The 15,055-nt window shown below is 46.1% G+C and overlaps 1 protein-coding gene across 4 annotated transcripts in view; it reads left to right on the top strand.

Moving 5' to 3' along the window:
- Positions 1 to 14,410, top strand: part of LOC138611294 (zinc finger protein 521-like) — a 91,013-nt gene extending 76,603 nt beyond the window's left edge. For all 4 annotated transcript variants that reach the window (XM_069684310.1, XM_069684311.1, XM_069684309.1 and 1 more), the window contains 2 exons: positions 2,543 to 2,658; positions 13,018 to 14,410. In XM_069684310.1, coding sequence (XP_069540411.1) covers positions 2,543 to 2,658; positions 13,018 to 13,047 — 146 coding nt within the window. In that variant the 3' untranslated portion in view covers positions 13,048 to 14,410. The remainder of the gene's footprint in view (positions 1 to 2,542; positions 2,659 to 13,017) is intronic.
- The last annotated feature ends 645 nt before the right edge of the window (positions 14,411 to 15,055 follow it).

Here is a 15,055-nt window from a genome sequence, read left to right as displayed (position 1 = left end):
TTTTTTTTCCTCTCTGCACAAACAGCTTAGTATTGGTGCAGTGCAGCCTGCAGAGAGCACCACCCTGCCAAAATAAAGATGAGCTGGGGCCTGTAGTAAAGGAGACGTCTGCCATGGGCGGCCCCTGAGATCTAATCAGAGGGCTTAATATCCCCCACAGCGAGGAGACCTTGGCCCCTCAGCCCCCTCAGCCCTGACACCCCTGACGCCCAACCCGGCTCAGCGCTCTGTTCGGCTCTGCTCTGCGCCGGCTCCACGGCCAACAAACTCCACAAAGTTCTCTCTCTCCTCCCTCCCTCCCTCATTCTCTCTCATTCTCAGCAGGGAGAGACACAATGGCCAGCCACTGATCCTGTTTGGATGTGGTTTTGGATTATTTCTTCCCCAGTTCTCTCTGTCCTCATTTTAACCCTCTAGGAAGACATGCCTCTGTCCCTCCTCTGAATGGGCATCGCAGTGGCATATTTTATATGTGACTAAGGCTGCCAAATACCAATACAAGGCCCCCTCAGCATTTCCCTTTATCACATGTTGCATGCTAATTTGAAGAGCGATGACTAAGACAAAGAAAGAGCCCTTATTCTAACTCTTAGCAAATGGCTACAACAAGTTAGATTAGCTGACAGTCAAATCTTCCTTTTGTCCTTTTAAAATGTTGAAACTGATCGATTTAAATGAGCTAAAAAAGCTATAGAGCTTCCATTTATATCTTTAATGTCTTTAGCACTTTAAATGAGCTGTCACTGTCCATTTGCATGTGCACAGCTATAAGCTGATAAACGTGTAGCTGATGAAACGTGCCTCTCGCTGGAACTGGACCAGATCGGCATGTAAACAGCAGGAAACAGCTAACTTGACATCTCAGTTGTGGTTGGCCCTATTGTACAGTATTTGAAGGCCCCCCAAGTCTCAAATCCATTTTTATTTTTGCTGTATTGACTTTTTCCTCCTCTAGCCAAAGACATAATGAAGGCTTCCTGCAGCTGCTGTGACCTGCTTCTGTACAGTATATGCAGACAAAACACAGCCACAGAAAAAGGCTATTGTTTATCAGCACATTTTTCTGTCCGAGCATGTGTTCCCCACAAAGAAAATTGTCATCCTTTCCGGAGCATAACAGAGGCACAAATGTGCATGATCGCCGAGGCCCCGACCTTGGGCGTGAATGTTTAGCGACAGACTGTAAAACGCAGCCGTCTATCTGCCGCCGTGTTTGTCTTCATATTGCCGTGGTCATTAGTCTCAGAAATGGACCATGGAGTTGTTGTTTGTTCATTAGAGGAGGTTTGTTCATTTCTGGTTAACACGCCGCCGTGTTCCAGAGACAGCTGTCACCCAGGCATTAGCAGTCTGCGAGCGTCACCGCAGTGTGTCTGCTTTGAATCCAAACTTTTATTTCCCAGGTCAGGAGTGTGACATTCAATGAAGCCGAGTGCGTCTCAAGTGAACGCAGCTCAATAATTAATAACCGCTCTCCCAGGTGAGCTCAAATTGGGACGCAGTAATGTTGCAGAGCCCCGCCACGGGGCAGCAGCGACCCCAAAGCCATCTCCGACAGACACCTCACCTTTTGTGGCTGTACTCCCCCCCCCTCGCCCCCCCCCCCCCTCTCCTTGCGGCCCCACGGTGCATGCATTAGAAGAAAAGTTATTTTGAGCTGTAAGAAATTCAAATGAAGCCCCCACATGCTAACTTTTCCAGAGCATCCAGACCTTTGAGATTAGACAGCCATCCTTAAAGCACAAGGGTCTGGGATAACAAACGGCATGTTTGAAGTGCTCCTTGGAGGATGCACACACACACACACACTTGCAAAGACACATACACTCACACAGTTGCATCCCCCTTAGCTTTTCCAGCGTGGACTATGGCTTAATTAAAGCACAAACGCAGGGTATATGTTGCAAGTGGCAGCGAGTTGTGTGTTTATATGATGGTGGATGTAGTCTGAGTCTGCATGAATAAGTAGTGCAACACCATGAATATTTATATTGTCAATATAATTAGCTATGTAGACTAATGGAGGCCATGTTTTGCACTTGAAGCCATGCCAATTTTTTGTGGTTGTTTATTTTCCGGCTTGTTGTCCCCACAGTGGTGCTAAATAAAGAGCATCATTATTCCCAAAACATTATGCATTCACCGGCTCCAGAGCCACGAATGTGACCACTCTAGTTTCACGGTTAACATCTAAATTGTTCTCTGTTTTTTTATTCCGTTTTATTCCTCATAACAATGTTTTTTTTATTGTTGATGGTGCATTCATTTGTTGGTAATTAAGTAATTTTCTTGCCATTTGACATAGTCTGTCTTTAATTTTTATTCAGGCAGATGCAATTACGTTGCTGCTTTTGTTCCCTTAATGCAGGCAACAAGGCCCTACGCTAATTTACCACAGTCGACAATGAGAGGCAAAGAATAGAAGCGTCTTACAGCGCTGATTCTTCAAACATGATGTGCACTAGAAAAACTTTAAAACTTGCATTCATTGAAGCATCTTCTCCTCTGTCCTTGTGTCCCCCCTCTCCTCGTACGTGTGCAGTGTTCGTCCAGGCCAATAAGCTCCAGCAGCACATCTTCTCCGCCCACGGCCAGGAGGATAAGATCTACGACTGCTCGCAGTGCCCGCAGAAGTTCTTCTTCCAGACAGAGTTACAGGTGAGCCTCAGGCTGGCGGAGCTAAAAGCGGCCACCAGCAGAAAGAGCGACCGCTAATCACACATGACAGCTTAACAAACACTAAACACCGCTCGCCGCTCTCCGGCTGTCCCCTCGATCCCGGCTGGGACGAGAGACTCAGAAGGAATTATTTCAGTCCGTTTCCAAAACTCATTTGTGATGTGCAGATATGATTTGATTTGCTTATTAGACCAGCGGAGCACTAAAATATCTGGAATTAGAGGATTAGTGGAATGCTCGTTTTTGAAGAGGTAATTACATACAGTGCAGAGGCAAAAACACAGTTGAGTCAATACGCCTGCATCTCCCCTTCTAATCACAGAGGAGGCCTCATGGCTAAATATGAGCTTTGTCCTCGGGGAGACCGTATCTGCCCTTCAACAAAGTTAGTAGTTGGACTTATGAACTCGCAATGTTAGAGAGATAATCCATTTTCTAGCAATCTTTCCCTCCAGTCCTCGGAGAACCTGAAAAAATGAAACAGACCTTATTATATTATTTCACTGTGGTGGTGCTTTCAAGCAGCTCTGTTTTGTTTGGGGGATTCTCCACCATACACATGGCGCGCCCCTCATATCCAGATCTTTTTCTATTACCTCTTGGAACTGAATCATTAAAGTATGAGCAGCCTATATCCTCCACCTTCAATCCAATCACTGAAATTGTTCTTAATTCGCCTTAAAGCGCAGAGAGAAACCCAAAGCTTCAAGTACACCGATCTGAAACTTGGATTAGCAGCACTATGTATTAGCACCTAGCCAGAGGAAGTATCCGGGGCTTGGCCGCCCATTGATCGGCTACGATTTTCATATTGAGATTCAGGTTGTAAACACAGAGGCGTGTGTCTGCCAGGAGGAAGGTGAATGTGATCATTATCTGCTGGTCATTTGAGCAGCGCAGCCATGAATAAAACAAGTCCTGATCCACCAGCATGCGATTCCACCACGGAGAAGGTTATTTAACAAGCCTCGTGCTCCACCAAACTGCCAAAATGGAGTCTTTTCATTCATGCCAAGGCCTCCTGTTTATCACATTTTCATCTCTCATTGGTACCGCTGTTCTCTGTATAGGAACGGTTGTTTCAGCTGCCTGTAAACAATCTCAAATAACCGGGGGATGTTTTCCTACTTTTTTTTTGTTTGACATTTTTTGGAATGGAGTGATCTCCGCCTCCCGGAGGTGTTGTTTCATGCATGATTATATTGTTTTACACTCTGTGAAGAGACAAAAGTAGGACATGAAAGACCTGTGGTACTTTGTTGTGAAACGGGGGGTTATGAAAGAGGAGCAGGGATGAGCGTGGGGGATAAGACGATCATTATGCTCAACCTGTGCCATGCTCGAAAGGCAGTCCCGTGTGAGTGCGCGCTCTCAAACACATATGTGCTACATTAGATGCGTGCAAGTGCACTTTAATGCAGACGACCTCATAACGTCGGAGGTTATTTATACTGCGTCCACCTCAAAGCTTCCTGAAGTTTGGGTTTTTCTAACACATCCATCTGTATCTTAAGATCCAGCTCCTGCACTTACTCATGTAAGCTTTTCCTTTCTCTGTAGATAGTTTTCAGTCTTCAGTGCAGGTTGGAGTCTTGTTTTCAGTTGTTGTTTGTTTGCGGTTGCCATTTCCCATGCATCACGCTTCAAAATGTCTCACTGACACGGGGCAGTCGTTTGTCAGTCTGTCTGAAGTGGAGCTGTCTTCCAGCAGCGAGAGAAGTGGAGGCTCTCTCTCTCTACCAGCTCTCGAGTTTGGAGTTTCTCCCTATTTCTCCCTGACACTCTGGCCCACTCGCAGGCTGCCTGGGCTCCTCATCTCTCACAGTAGTCGGAGGGGTCAAAGGGCCAGTGCAAGCTGGGAGAAGGAGCGGCAGAGAGGGAGAGCTGCCACGGCAGGTAAAGGGAAGCAGGAACGATATTTTATTAATTTGCTGCTGAGATCCTGAAACAGACCAAAGGCTGTGACAGGTATCCAGTGCACCGCTCCACATCCTCCCCCACCGCCTCCCCCCGTGAACTCTACCCTGCGAGGGGCTAGCCAATTTTCGCCGGCCTGTCGAGATGGATGATGGGAGAGCATCCGTCTAATCAGCCCTCCCAGGACCCCCCGCCCAGCCGCCCCCCTCAGACCGGCCAGATTGACTGACTCCTGGGCCTGTGTGCCCCAGAATCCAGATTCCAAAGGAGAATAATCTCTCTTGCTCTCCCTCCGTTTCTCTCTCTTCCTCTTTATTTCACACACACAAAAAATCAGCACGGAGATGCATAGACCACCATTCCCCTCGAAACTCTCCGGGGGACTCGCCTCCACCATCACACACGCTCACGCAGCCTCCACCCTGCGCATCCCTCTCCCTCACCCCATTAAAATATGGAGCAAAGTCTAGATATTTCATGAGGTGCTGATGGGGAGGGCAAGTGGGCTGGCTGTGCAGCGCTTTCTCTGACCCTCAACTGCTGCCCACCCCTTAAGCAACTCGGAGACATGGCTTTACTCCATCCCCTCTCCCGAATACGACTCACTGTCATGTCATTTTAAAAGCAGCTGCCCCCTTATGAGAGAAGAAAAGTCTCTGGGTTCTAGCAGAGGCCGCAGACTTGATAATAAACTTCCTTTTCCCTTTGCAGATACAGTAGCTCCTCACATCGGGGGAAGGAACTGAGCCACTGACAATGCTGCTAGGCTGGATTAATTAGCCAGATTCATTAACTGATGGATGCGCAGTATTAGCCACAGCTTAAATCTGACATTTCTCTGAGTGCAGTTCGACACACAAGTTCAGCTCCTCCAGCGATGTGGTGTTCTGGAGAGCTGCGGTCTGAGGCGTTCTCTCCCAATGATCCCAGTTCCTCCAAAGACGAGACAATGACTTACACAACAGTGAGGATGACATTTTCCTGCTTCAGATTCCCATGTTCCTTTTAAGCTGGCCTGTCTTTTTTTCCCCCCACCTCCATCATCCAATTTCATTATCATTCCTTGGAAGAGACACGAGATTGTAAAAGTCGCGCTCTCCGACGAACGGAGGCGACGAAGGACCGGGGATACTGCACGACGTCTCCCTCTCTCCTCAGACGCCCGCAGGACACGTACCTTTAATTGGAGTGTCTTTTAAAAGGATTCCTTCAAAGACAATCCGAAGCTCCCCGGCCTTAATGAGTGCTGAAAGTGACATGAGAGCACATCTGCATCATGTTCTACTTCCACACACAAATGAGATTCTCCTCTCCCCGTGTGATAGCCATTATTGCCAAGCCGTGACCAATTCCACTGTTTTAATTAAGCATATTTATGGGCTTCACGGTCACCAGGTGTAAACAGCTATGCGTGTCATAACGTCATGTCCGAGAGTGGAAATAGGGAGGGAAAGTGAGGGATGGACAGGAAGGAGCAGGGGAGAGAAACAGAGGCGTGTAAGAAGGGTTAAACGTATATTTTGTGACATTCTAACGCACGCACTTTCTGCTTCTATGAATGACGGCTCTTAAAAACAATATTTAAGGCCTTTCTTCTCCCGCTGTCTTTTCATAAAGTCTCAGGAATGACGCTCGTCAGTGTGAAGCACAGAGACTTTATTCCCCAGAAGTTTTACTTTCTGGTTTTTTTTTTTTCATGAATTTTAAAACATGCCCCCAAACCGCCCTAACTGCCCCGCGTCCCAAAAGTGTCTCACAAAAGCAAAAGCTCCGTGTGTTTATCCCTAAGCGGCACTCAAACACCCCGTTTTCCCTGAATATCTTGATCTGCCAAGTATGACAGCTCGTCACGCTTTTGAAAGTTGTATATGTATTTTTTTTTTCCCTTTTATTTGACAACTTGTTTTCTTCTTCATCACCCCAGGTGCTCAGAATTCTGTCACCATTTCAAAAAGTTGCACTACAAAATAAAAGAACAAGGAATTAGAGAAAAAAAAGCAGCTGCTTGTGAGGCGCCATCATTAATATTTAAGCTTATTTATAATTATGTTCAACACTGTACACACACTGTAAAAGGGGGCATAAACAGCCTTAGAAGAGGAGAGATGTATCACCATAGTGGTGTTCTAGTTTTGTAGGTGGATCAGAATTAGACAGCATGACAGACCTAATGATCCTGGGAGGATTTTCTGTGTGTGTATACATCTGTGTGCGTGCTGTATGTATTTGTCTTTGTGTCTGTCTCTCCCAGGGTCTGATATGTGCATGCAAACACATTGTCTGGAGGGAGACATGACAAAAACTCCCAGAAGCCTTTGAGCTGCTCTTTTTTTTTCTTTTCCTGTGTTGCACCGCTGGGGAAAGTTAAATCCAAACAAAGAGGAGACGCGCGCTGCTCTGTGCTCGAATCCATCACCGGATCTCTCCCTCAAACACGCCTCCGTTACTTTCCTTAGTTGACTTTTTCAACAACTTTGATAAACAACATTTTAAGCGCTTTTCAGTAAATCCACGACAGGTTTAATTTACTGCCTGTAGTGATTTGATTTTCAAGCATACGAATGCGCTGTTGATGTTAACAAAATGCAGCAGAGGCCAAAATAAGCAGCGTTAGAACAATAATTCCCTCCTGAGTTTCACGTTCACACATCCCAACAGCAAAGTCATTTAACTCCTCACTTTTTAACGGGGGTTTTGAATGACAACGGTCAATTAAAGGCTAATTTTCTGATGCGCTCCTCCATTGCGATGGGAAAACATGAGAGCGCACATTGACTCTCGCCTTCTCACAGAAGAGTGGAAACGCAGGAGAAAATTTAGTCCTCAAAAATCTCCGCATCTGTGAAGTGGCATATCTCGCAGCACCGGAGAGAGGGAGGCGTGAGGGGGGAGGAGGGGGAGACGACGCTGTGTAGCGTCCCTAGTCAAAGTCTGTCCCCGACTGAAGTGGTTAAATGTGAGAGTAATTGTGTTTTGTTTCTGGGACTGACATGTGGAACCCCATGGACCCCATCTCCCTCCCAGTGACAGGCAGAGATCCTCCCCCCTCGCTCTGTCTAATTAGAGGATGTAGCCCAGGGCTCATGTCCCAGGAAGACCCATCCCCCTCCCAAGATGGCTCCCCTAAGAAAGCCCTTAATTGGGTTCTTTAGTCATAGTCTTCATTTTGGCTGGAAAGGCATCTGTGTGTTGCTATCACCTCAGAATACAGTTTGTATCGCTCTCTTGTGTTGTGTTTTTTTTTCCTTCCTCCCTCTCGCTGGCCCTCTCCCTCTCTCCCTCTCCCCGTCTCCCACTCTCTCCTCACTTAATGAGGCCCCATAATAACACAGCAGTTGTGCAGTTGTTTTGCTACCTCAGTCAAACAGCGGGATCACTGCATAGTGTGTTTCTAGTACCATTCACTTGTCTACTTAGACAGGGTAATGAGTATCATTTGGAGCTACAAAGCACCGGCCCACAAAAAGGGTGGTCCGTCATCTCTGGTTACACCTCAGAAACATTTGCTGGGGGTAGTTAGACGTCTAATCAAAGCGTTTCCAGCCGTATGGATTTATTATATATTTTTACAAGCGTTCAGTGTGAAAATGACCACATGGAAGACATTGAAATCCATCGCTGTTGTCAACTCCACCCAGGCCTGGTGCCGTTACCGTACGACCACGACTCCCCGGGCACCTCACTTCAAACAAGACGCTCTGTTACCAAGGAGACCGGGCCCGGTTGTGGCACAACAGTGTTTGGGGTCAACCCTCCCCACGGCCTGATAAGTGATGACTGTGGAGAATGCCAACTGCTGTATTATTTATTTATTTGATTGTGTTCTTCATTGGCTAAACTAGCCAGCAGTAAGCCTGGCCCGAGGTCAGAGCAGGGAAGGATTACTCCCTCAGTGGACCGGTCAGCAGCAGGGAGCGCACAAAGGGAGGACTGAGTCGATACTGGACCGAGTTCAACACACCATTAGACATCAAGGCAGGATGCAGCACTCTTGTCTTTCTGCCCTGTGCTTTTAAACAATAAGAAAACACATTCTGTGGAAGGAATTTCGTGAAATTACCCGAGAAATTGGGTCATCAACGTGAAGTCCACTCTTTCATTTCTTACACAAACATGAATTACTTTAAATTTCCGAGCGGTTTCATTTCCTCAAAGTCGCTGCAGGTTCTTTGTTTTAGTATCATTTGATGACGTTCTCTTGTGCGTTAATTAAATTCCTGAGTGATGACTACGGGTGTGCGCAGGTCTCAGTGGTTTTGCGCACACTCCCCGTGCTCCAGATGCAGCTATACACACTTACTGTATGTCAGCCATGCAGGGGAGTAGAGAGAGAGAGACTCGGCGCACACTGATAAGACTTTTAATCAGAGCTGAGACGGGGATGTTTACAGTTTTGGCTGTTCCTTCAAAATTTTGATTATAGATAAACTAAATAAGAAAACGTAGCCGGCGGGTTTGAAAAGAATGTGTTGAACTGTAATTAAATAGTTTCCTTAATGAATAATCTTTAGTGTAAGTAACATTTAGTTGACTCACAATAGCAGATTTAAGCTTAGTGTTGGACTAAGTAGATGTCTTAATTCTTTAAATAGTCATTAACTAATACAAAATGTATATTTTGTCATATGTTTTCTTTTTGCAAGACATTTAAAATTACAATATTTTCAGAATAAAAGCCCAAACTGTCTTTAAATAGGACATACATAGTATTTTTGATATTTTATATACACATATGACATTTTTTTCACCCTTAAAGGCTGTTTAACTTTCATTTATGTAACTATTAAAGGTCCCAAAATGTGTAATAATCTGCTCTCTAGATGTCATTTCTCTGCCTGACAGTTGGTATTCCTTTATTTACCTTTTTACCTTATTTACACTTTAAGCAAAGTCATGAGATGTTCACATTACAATCTAATTACAGCATTCTCAACTGTTTTAGTTCACAGCTTCGTCACTGCATTGATTTATGCTGTTATTCAGCATTAGTTCATGCATCAATATTAGATTTGTATTGTTTCCATGCAATACTAATCTGTTTTTTGGAATTTAAAGATACAGTACTTTGAATCTGAGGGCAACACACTGCGACACATCCTCCTCTGCTCCCCGCTCTGCTCCACACTAGTTTTAAGTGCACGCTGCTTTTGTTTGTTTGAAAAGTCGAGGCTCTAAAAGTCGTTACTGCTCGCTCAGCTCTCTAACCACTCGATAAAGCCCCGGTTTAATGTAACACGCTGCATAACACCAGGTAGAGGAGCAGACGCAATGTATTTAACACGTGCTCTGCAGGTATTAACATTATGCTAATCAAGCGTTGTTAGCGTCGTGATTAAGCTTTACACGCTCGCTCTGTGATGTTGGACAATGCGAGGATTGTCTTTAATACGGCGAGATCAGATGAAAGAGAGCGAGTGTCTGCTGGTCTGTTGGCCTTCCTCTGCAGAGCTGATGTAAGAGATGCACCTCTGTTGCCTCACTGGAGACCGGGTGCTATCGATGGAGACCAGAGCAATGGGGAACGACATAAAGAATGATTAGTTAATAAATCAACTCCCCAGCCTACTTGCACTTTCCAGCTCTCTGCTCTTCCCCCAATTGCTCCCCATTTTTTCTCACTCCTCTCCCCCTCTCTGCTGCAGCGTTAAATTCCTAAGACATGTTGCACCTGTTTGCATGGGTACACAAGACCCCCGCCGGATGTTCCCCCTCCTCTTCCACCACCCCTGAGGGCGTTGCAGTGGGGTGATGTAATCAGATGAAAGCGGCGGTTTAACAGTGGCACACAGAGAAAAAGGAGAGGAGGAAGAGGCTCGCTCCGAGCCAATGCAGCCAGTCTTCATAAGGGAGAAGCGGGTGCGCATTATTGATCAGAGCAAAATTTAATTTAGTGGGGAATTGACTGCTATGGTTTACCTGAACACTGCTGCTAACCGGGCCCTGCAGCAGGCCTGTGTGGCCAGCAGGTGGTTGAAAGGATCGAGGAGGAGATTAAGGGTTGGAAAGAAGGGAAGGAAATGGATGATAAGGGGAATGGCAGAGTTTCAGGGGGAATAGGAGGCATGAAAGGAAGGAGTCAGGATGAGAGCTAAAAGGCTTAATGGAGGGCATCTAATCCTAAATTGCAGCGATTCTGGTGTGACACCATTTGTGACATCCTCCTTGCCTCGGACATTTTTGGTCATTTTCTTCCATAAGGCGTTATTTTTTTTCACATCTTATTTGACATTTGCGACTGGGAAGTGGAGGTATTTAACTTATTCAGCGCTGGTGCAGAGGTACTTGAAGAACTTGACAAGGATGAAGATTGGAAAGTGAATATCCTCCCTCCCTTCCTCCTTCTATGCTCATACACAGAACAGTTTGCAGCTACTCTGCGGAGTTAAGTATCCACAGAGATAAAGGTATCAGTTTCATTTTCTTTTAACGTTTTTTTTCCCCCCACTTTTCCTCTATTTTCCCTTTAGTCTGCATGGCTGCCACAGCCACTGAAGTCGTTTAACACCGTCCTTGAGAAAGCCCTCGGTGAGAAAACTCCTGGCATGTTTAAGGAAAAGGTAGAATGCAGTGTGTGTCAGACAGAGCTGGGACATGCAGTGGGGGGAGCCGTTCCCCAGAGGGGTTATTTTCCCCTCTAATAGCTGTTACGAGCCCTACATTATATCCAAGGAGCTACGTTCCTTTGGGGTCCACACACACACACACACACACACACACACACACACCTAGGCGCACTGGCACACTCGCACAAAGGCATGCACACTCAGTTGAGCACAAATTTTCTCTCTCTGTTTCTCTCTCTTACACACACACACACACACACACTCAGTCCTAGCCGCTTTGCTCTCCTCGTGTCAATATCCTGCCATTTGAAGTCACGTACTGCAGGGGCTTCTGGGAGTCGCCGAGGAGCCAGGCTGACGGGTAATGGGCCGCATTCATTAATAAGGTTGCCGTGCTCCTGTCCCTCCTCAGCAACGCCAAGGATGTCTTCACCGGGGGGTAGGAGGGGGTTGGTGGAGTGTGAGGAGGAAGGGAGGAGGGGAGGTGAGGTGGGGCGAGAGAGAGAGCGTCCCGTGGGGAGTCTCCTCCCAGACTCACTTAAAGGAGCTTTATTTCAGCAAGAGAGGAGAGAGGGAAGCAGAGGAGCTGTCCGGGGCCGCCTCTTTTAAAAAAGAGGGAGAGTTTAGGGCCCAGGCGAGCTACGCTAACCCTTACAGGGGTCACACTCCTGCTCCCCGTCAAACAGCTTATTACCCCACCTGTCGGGAAGTAATCGCCCTAGCTGAAAGGAAAGCTGTCGAGGTGTTTAAATGCTTTATATGGAGGCAGCTGAAAGGGTAAAGACGGAAGGAATGAATGTGAAGGGGGGCTAATAGTCGTATGCTAGCGCTAGCCCCAGGGATTCTGCACCAACGAGACTGAAGGTGACTGCTTTGTAAACCTTCCACTGAGGCTGCAGCAATCATTTTCACTATTTCAAAACTAGTTAAGCAGTAAATGTTCATTTCACATACTCGTGCACTTTATTCTGCGCCTACGTGTGCAGCGGGGTGTGTGTGTATTTGTGCATGCATGCGTGCCAATGTCTCTGTGACAGGTGTGTCTAGTCCATGCCAGTTTAGAGAGTCCAAGGCCGTGTTTTAAACAGAGCGCAGCAAGTGGGGCATGTAGTTTGCATTAAAGGGATTAGCAGTCACTTCAAAAGATGACCTGGATTCAGCCCACCAGGGACACCAGTTACACACCCCCTGGTCCACACTCCCTTTAAAGAACCTGGCACAGCTGCCCCACTACAACCACTCTCAATGGTCTGTGTGTGTGCCCGCATAAATTGGGGAGATACAGCAAAACAGAGAGATACTGGCAGCCTGTTATCCTGTCCAAATAAAATGTGCACCGTTACTTATTCACAGCGGTGCGGAGGATCAAATCACCTCCACCTTAACTGTACGTTCAATCCATGTAGGCGGTGGATAAACACGACCCACAGGATAATATTCCATCAGGTGTGTCAGTGCCTTGTTATGGATTTGTTTCATTGGACGCCGCCTTTGATCGGGAGGCTGGATTTTCCCGAGGAATGGGATGTTATCTGTCAGTGGTCTCGTGCTTTTGTGTCGGACTGAGACTTAACTGTGCTTAATCCCACAGCCGACTGCTATTGATCTGCACACAGATTTGACTCGTGTGCAAGTTAATTGGATCTGGATTATGGGAAGGCTAATAATGATGTTCAAATGTCAAGATAATCAAAAGACAGTGTGTCAATCATTGCATTTCAAATGATTTTAAATGTGTCGTCTTGGTGGTGTAAAAGATGAATGTAGTTCCCCTTCTAATGAAAGGGAAGCAAAATGAAAGGTATGCTTGTTGTATGTGATCATAATGTTTCCCTTGTTTCTTTTTGTGTCCTTGCAGAACCACACGTTGACTCAGCACAGCAGCTAACATGGCAAAGATCACGACGCGGAGAATAATGTCTGACCGCCAATTACCGTCAGTGCAGTTTCCCACTGACTGTCTCGCACTGAACTTTCGATTCAGTTACACCACAAGGAACCGTGCCACAGCAAGAAAAAAGCAAAGCAAAGAAAATAAAAGAAAGAGGGGGGGAGAGAACACAAAAGAACCCCTCTCCGTTCTTTACTAACCATTATTTCAAAAAGAAAAAAGCCAACTTGTTTGTACATAGAATTCTTCATGTGTTGCTTAACTACAGCTATATTGCAATCTTATACAGTATTTGCCAATGTACAGTTGAAAATGTTTGTCCAAAAAAGAGATGGAGGTTAAAAAAAAAAGATCAATGACATTGTCAATCAGACCAGATGGGACTCAAGCAGATGTGTGAAGGAGAAACAGGGTGCCACCGAGAGCGAAGGAGGCTGTAGGAACCCGTCAGGAGGACTCTTTTCATCAGCACCTCTCCTACTGCGCAGCGTGTCACTCTGCATCCTGACATGGTCAATCATTGCGGGACAGTAACGCTCGATTCACCAGCATCTCGTCTGTGTGTCCGTCCTGACACGGCTGCCGGAGGACCAGCTGAGAACGGCGGTGCGACTAATCTGCGCTGGAGTTCAGACGAGAGGCGGAGATGGAGAAAAAAAAGAGAGAATAAACAACAGAGTGAGAAGAGAAAAGCAGGACAGGATGCTGATATATGCAAACGCAGTGACACAGATTTGGAAAAGGCTAGTTCCTCTGGTTGGCTCGTGAACAGAGGCGTGAAGCTCCCATGTGGCTCTCAGAGCATGGGGAAAAATCTCCGGCCCACTGACTCAACCTGTACATTTCTGTTGTTAATGTTTACTGCTCGTTGAAGCCTGGAGATTACTGGAATTATTTTTTTCCCTTTATGTTCTGTTATCTCTACATATTTTTGCGCAGCGGGGGAGTAAATCCAGCTGGGTCATTTTGACGGTCTCGGGGTTATAGCGTAGTCACCAAACTCCGCCCCTGGCTCTCCTGGAGAGTGCCCGAGTTACTCCTCTTGTTTCTTTGCAAGTGTCCCGTCGCTCTCTGCTCACGCTGGAAGCCACTGTGGCATCATACGAAACTTTCGACCGTTCTGTTCTGTAAATGTTTTGCATTCATTGAACCTGAGATGCACTTTTGTATAAAAACTTTAATGTTTTGACATTTTGATTGAGAATTGTTCGTACACCGTTTACAGGAAATCACCATCTCCTGCAGCAAAAGGACAGTTATCTCTGATGTTATTAAAATGTATTGTACAAATATGGAGTTCTGTATTTGGCAGGACTCGTTTTTTTGTGTTGCACATGTGATGGAAATATTAAAAAACTGTATGAGGAAATGGCTCCATTGTCCCTTCATTACTAAAACATGTGTGTGTTTGTGTGTGTGTGTGTGTGTGTGTGTGTGTGTGTGTGCGCGCAATTAACCCATCAGACCAGACCTGTGACAGCATAAACACGATCATCATCAAAAGCTTACACTGCTTTTTTTTCCCTCCTTTGTATCAAATTGCATCCTATTTTCTCCGTCCCTCGTGGCTCTCGCTAACAAACATCTGAGCATCTTAAGGGAGGTCTGGGTTATTAATGACTCCATTACCCATCACCCTGTGCGGTCCCATTCTACACACCCATGCGCAAGGTCTATTTAGGGAGCCTCCAGCACTCCAGGAGACGGAGGAGAGAGATTCTTCTGCCTTAGCGGAGAGGGACGAAACCCGTGAAACAACATCTGTCTGTCCCGGCGAATGATTCATCAACGGTGACACACGAGCAGGATAACATTTGTCTAAGCTTTCAGTTTTATTTTGAAAGGGCTCAGTGCTGCTGCTCATAGTAACTAGGTTATACTGTGGGGAACAGATATGCTTTATTTGAAATACACAGTAGATGCTGTATGTATGTAAACTGCATAAATTAGCATATACTGGAGAAGGAGAAGTGCAATTCCTTTATACACTGTTTTGATTAAATAC

Source organism: Semicossyphus pulcher, unplaced genomic scaffold, assembly GCF_022749685.1.
Source record: "Semicossyphus pulcher isolate SPU_LCO1_2020_fin unplaced genomic scaffold, fSemPul1.0.p SCAF_7, whole genome shotgun sequence".
NCBI classification, from domain to species: domain Eukaryota; kingdom Metazoa; phylum Chordata; class Actinopteri; order Labriformes; family Labridae; genus Semicossyphus; species Semicossyphus pulcher.
Note: the sequence above shows the minus strand (reverse complement) of the source record. Positions and strands in the feature narration are given on the sequence as shown.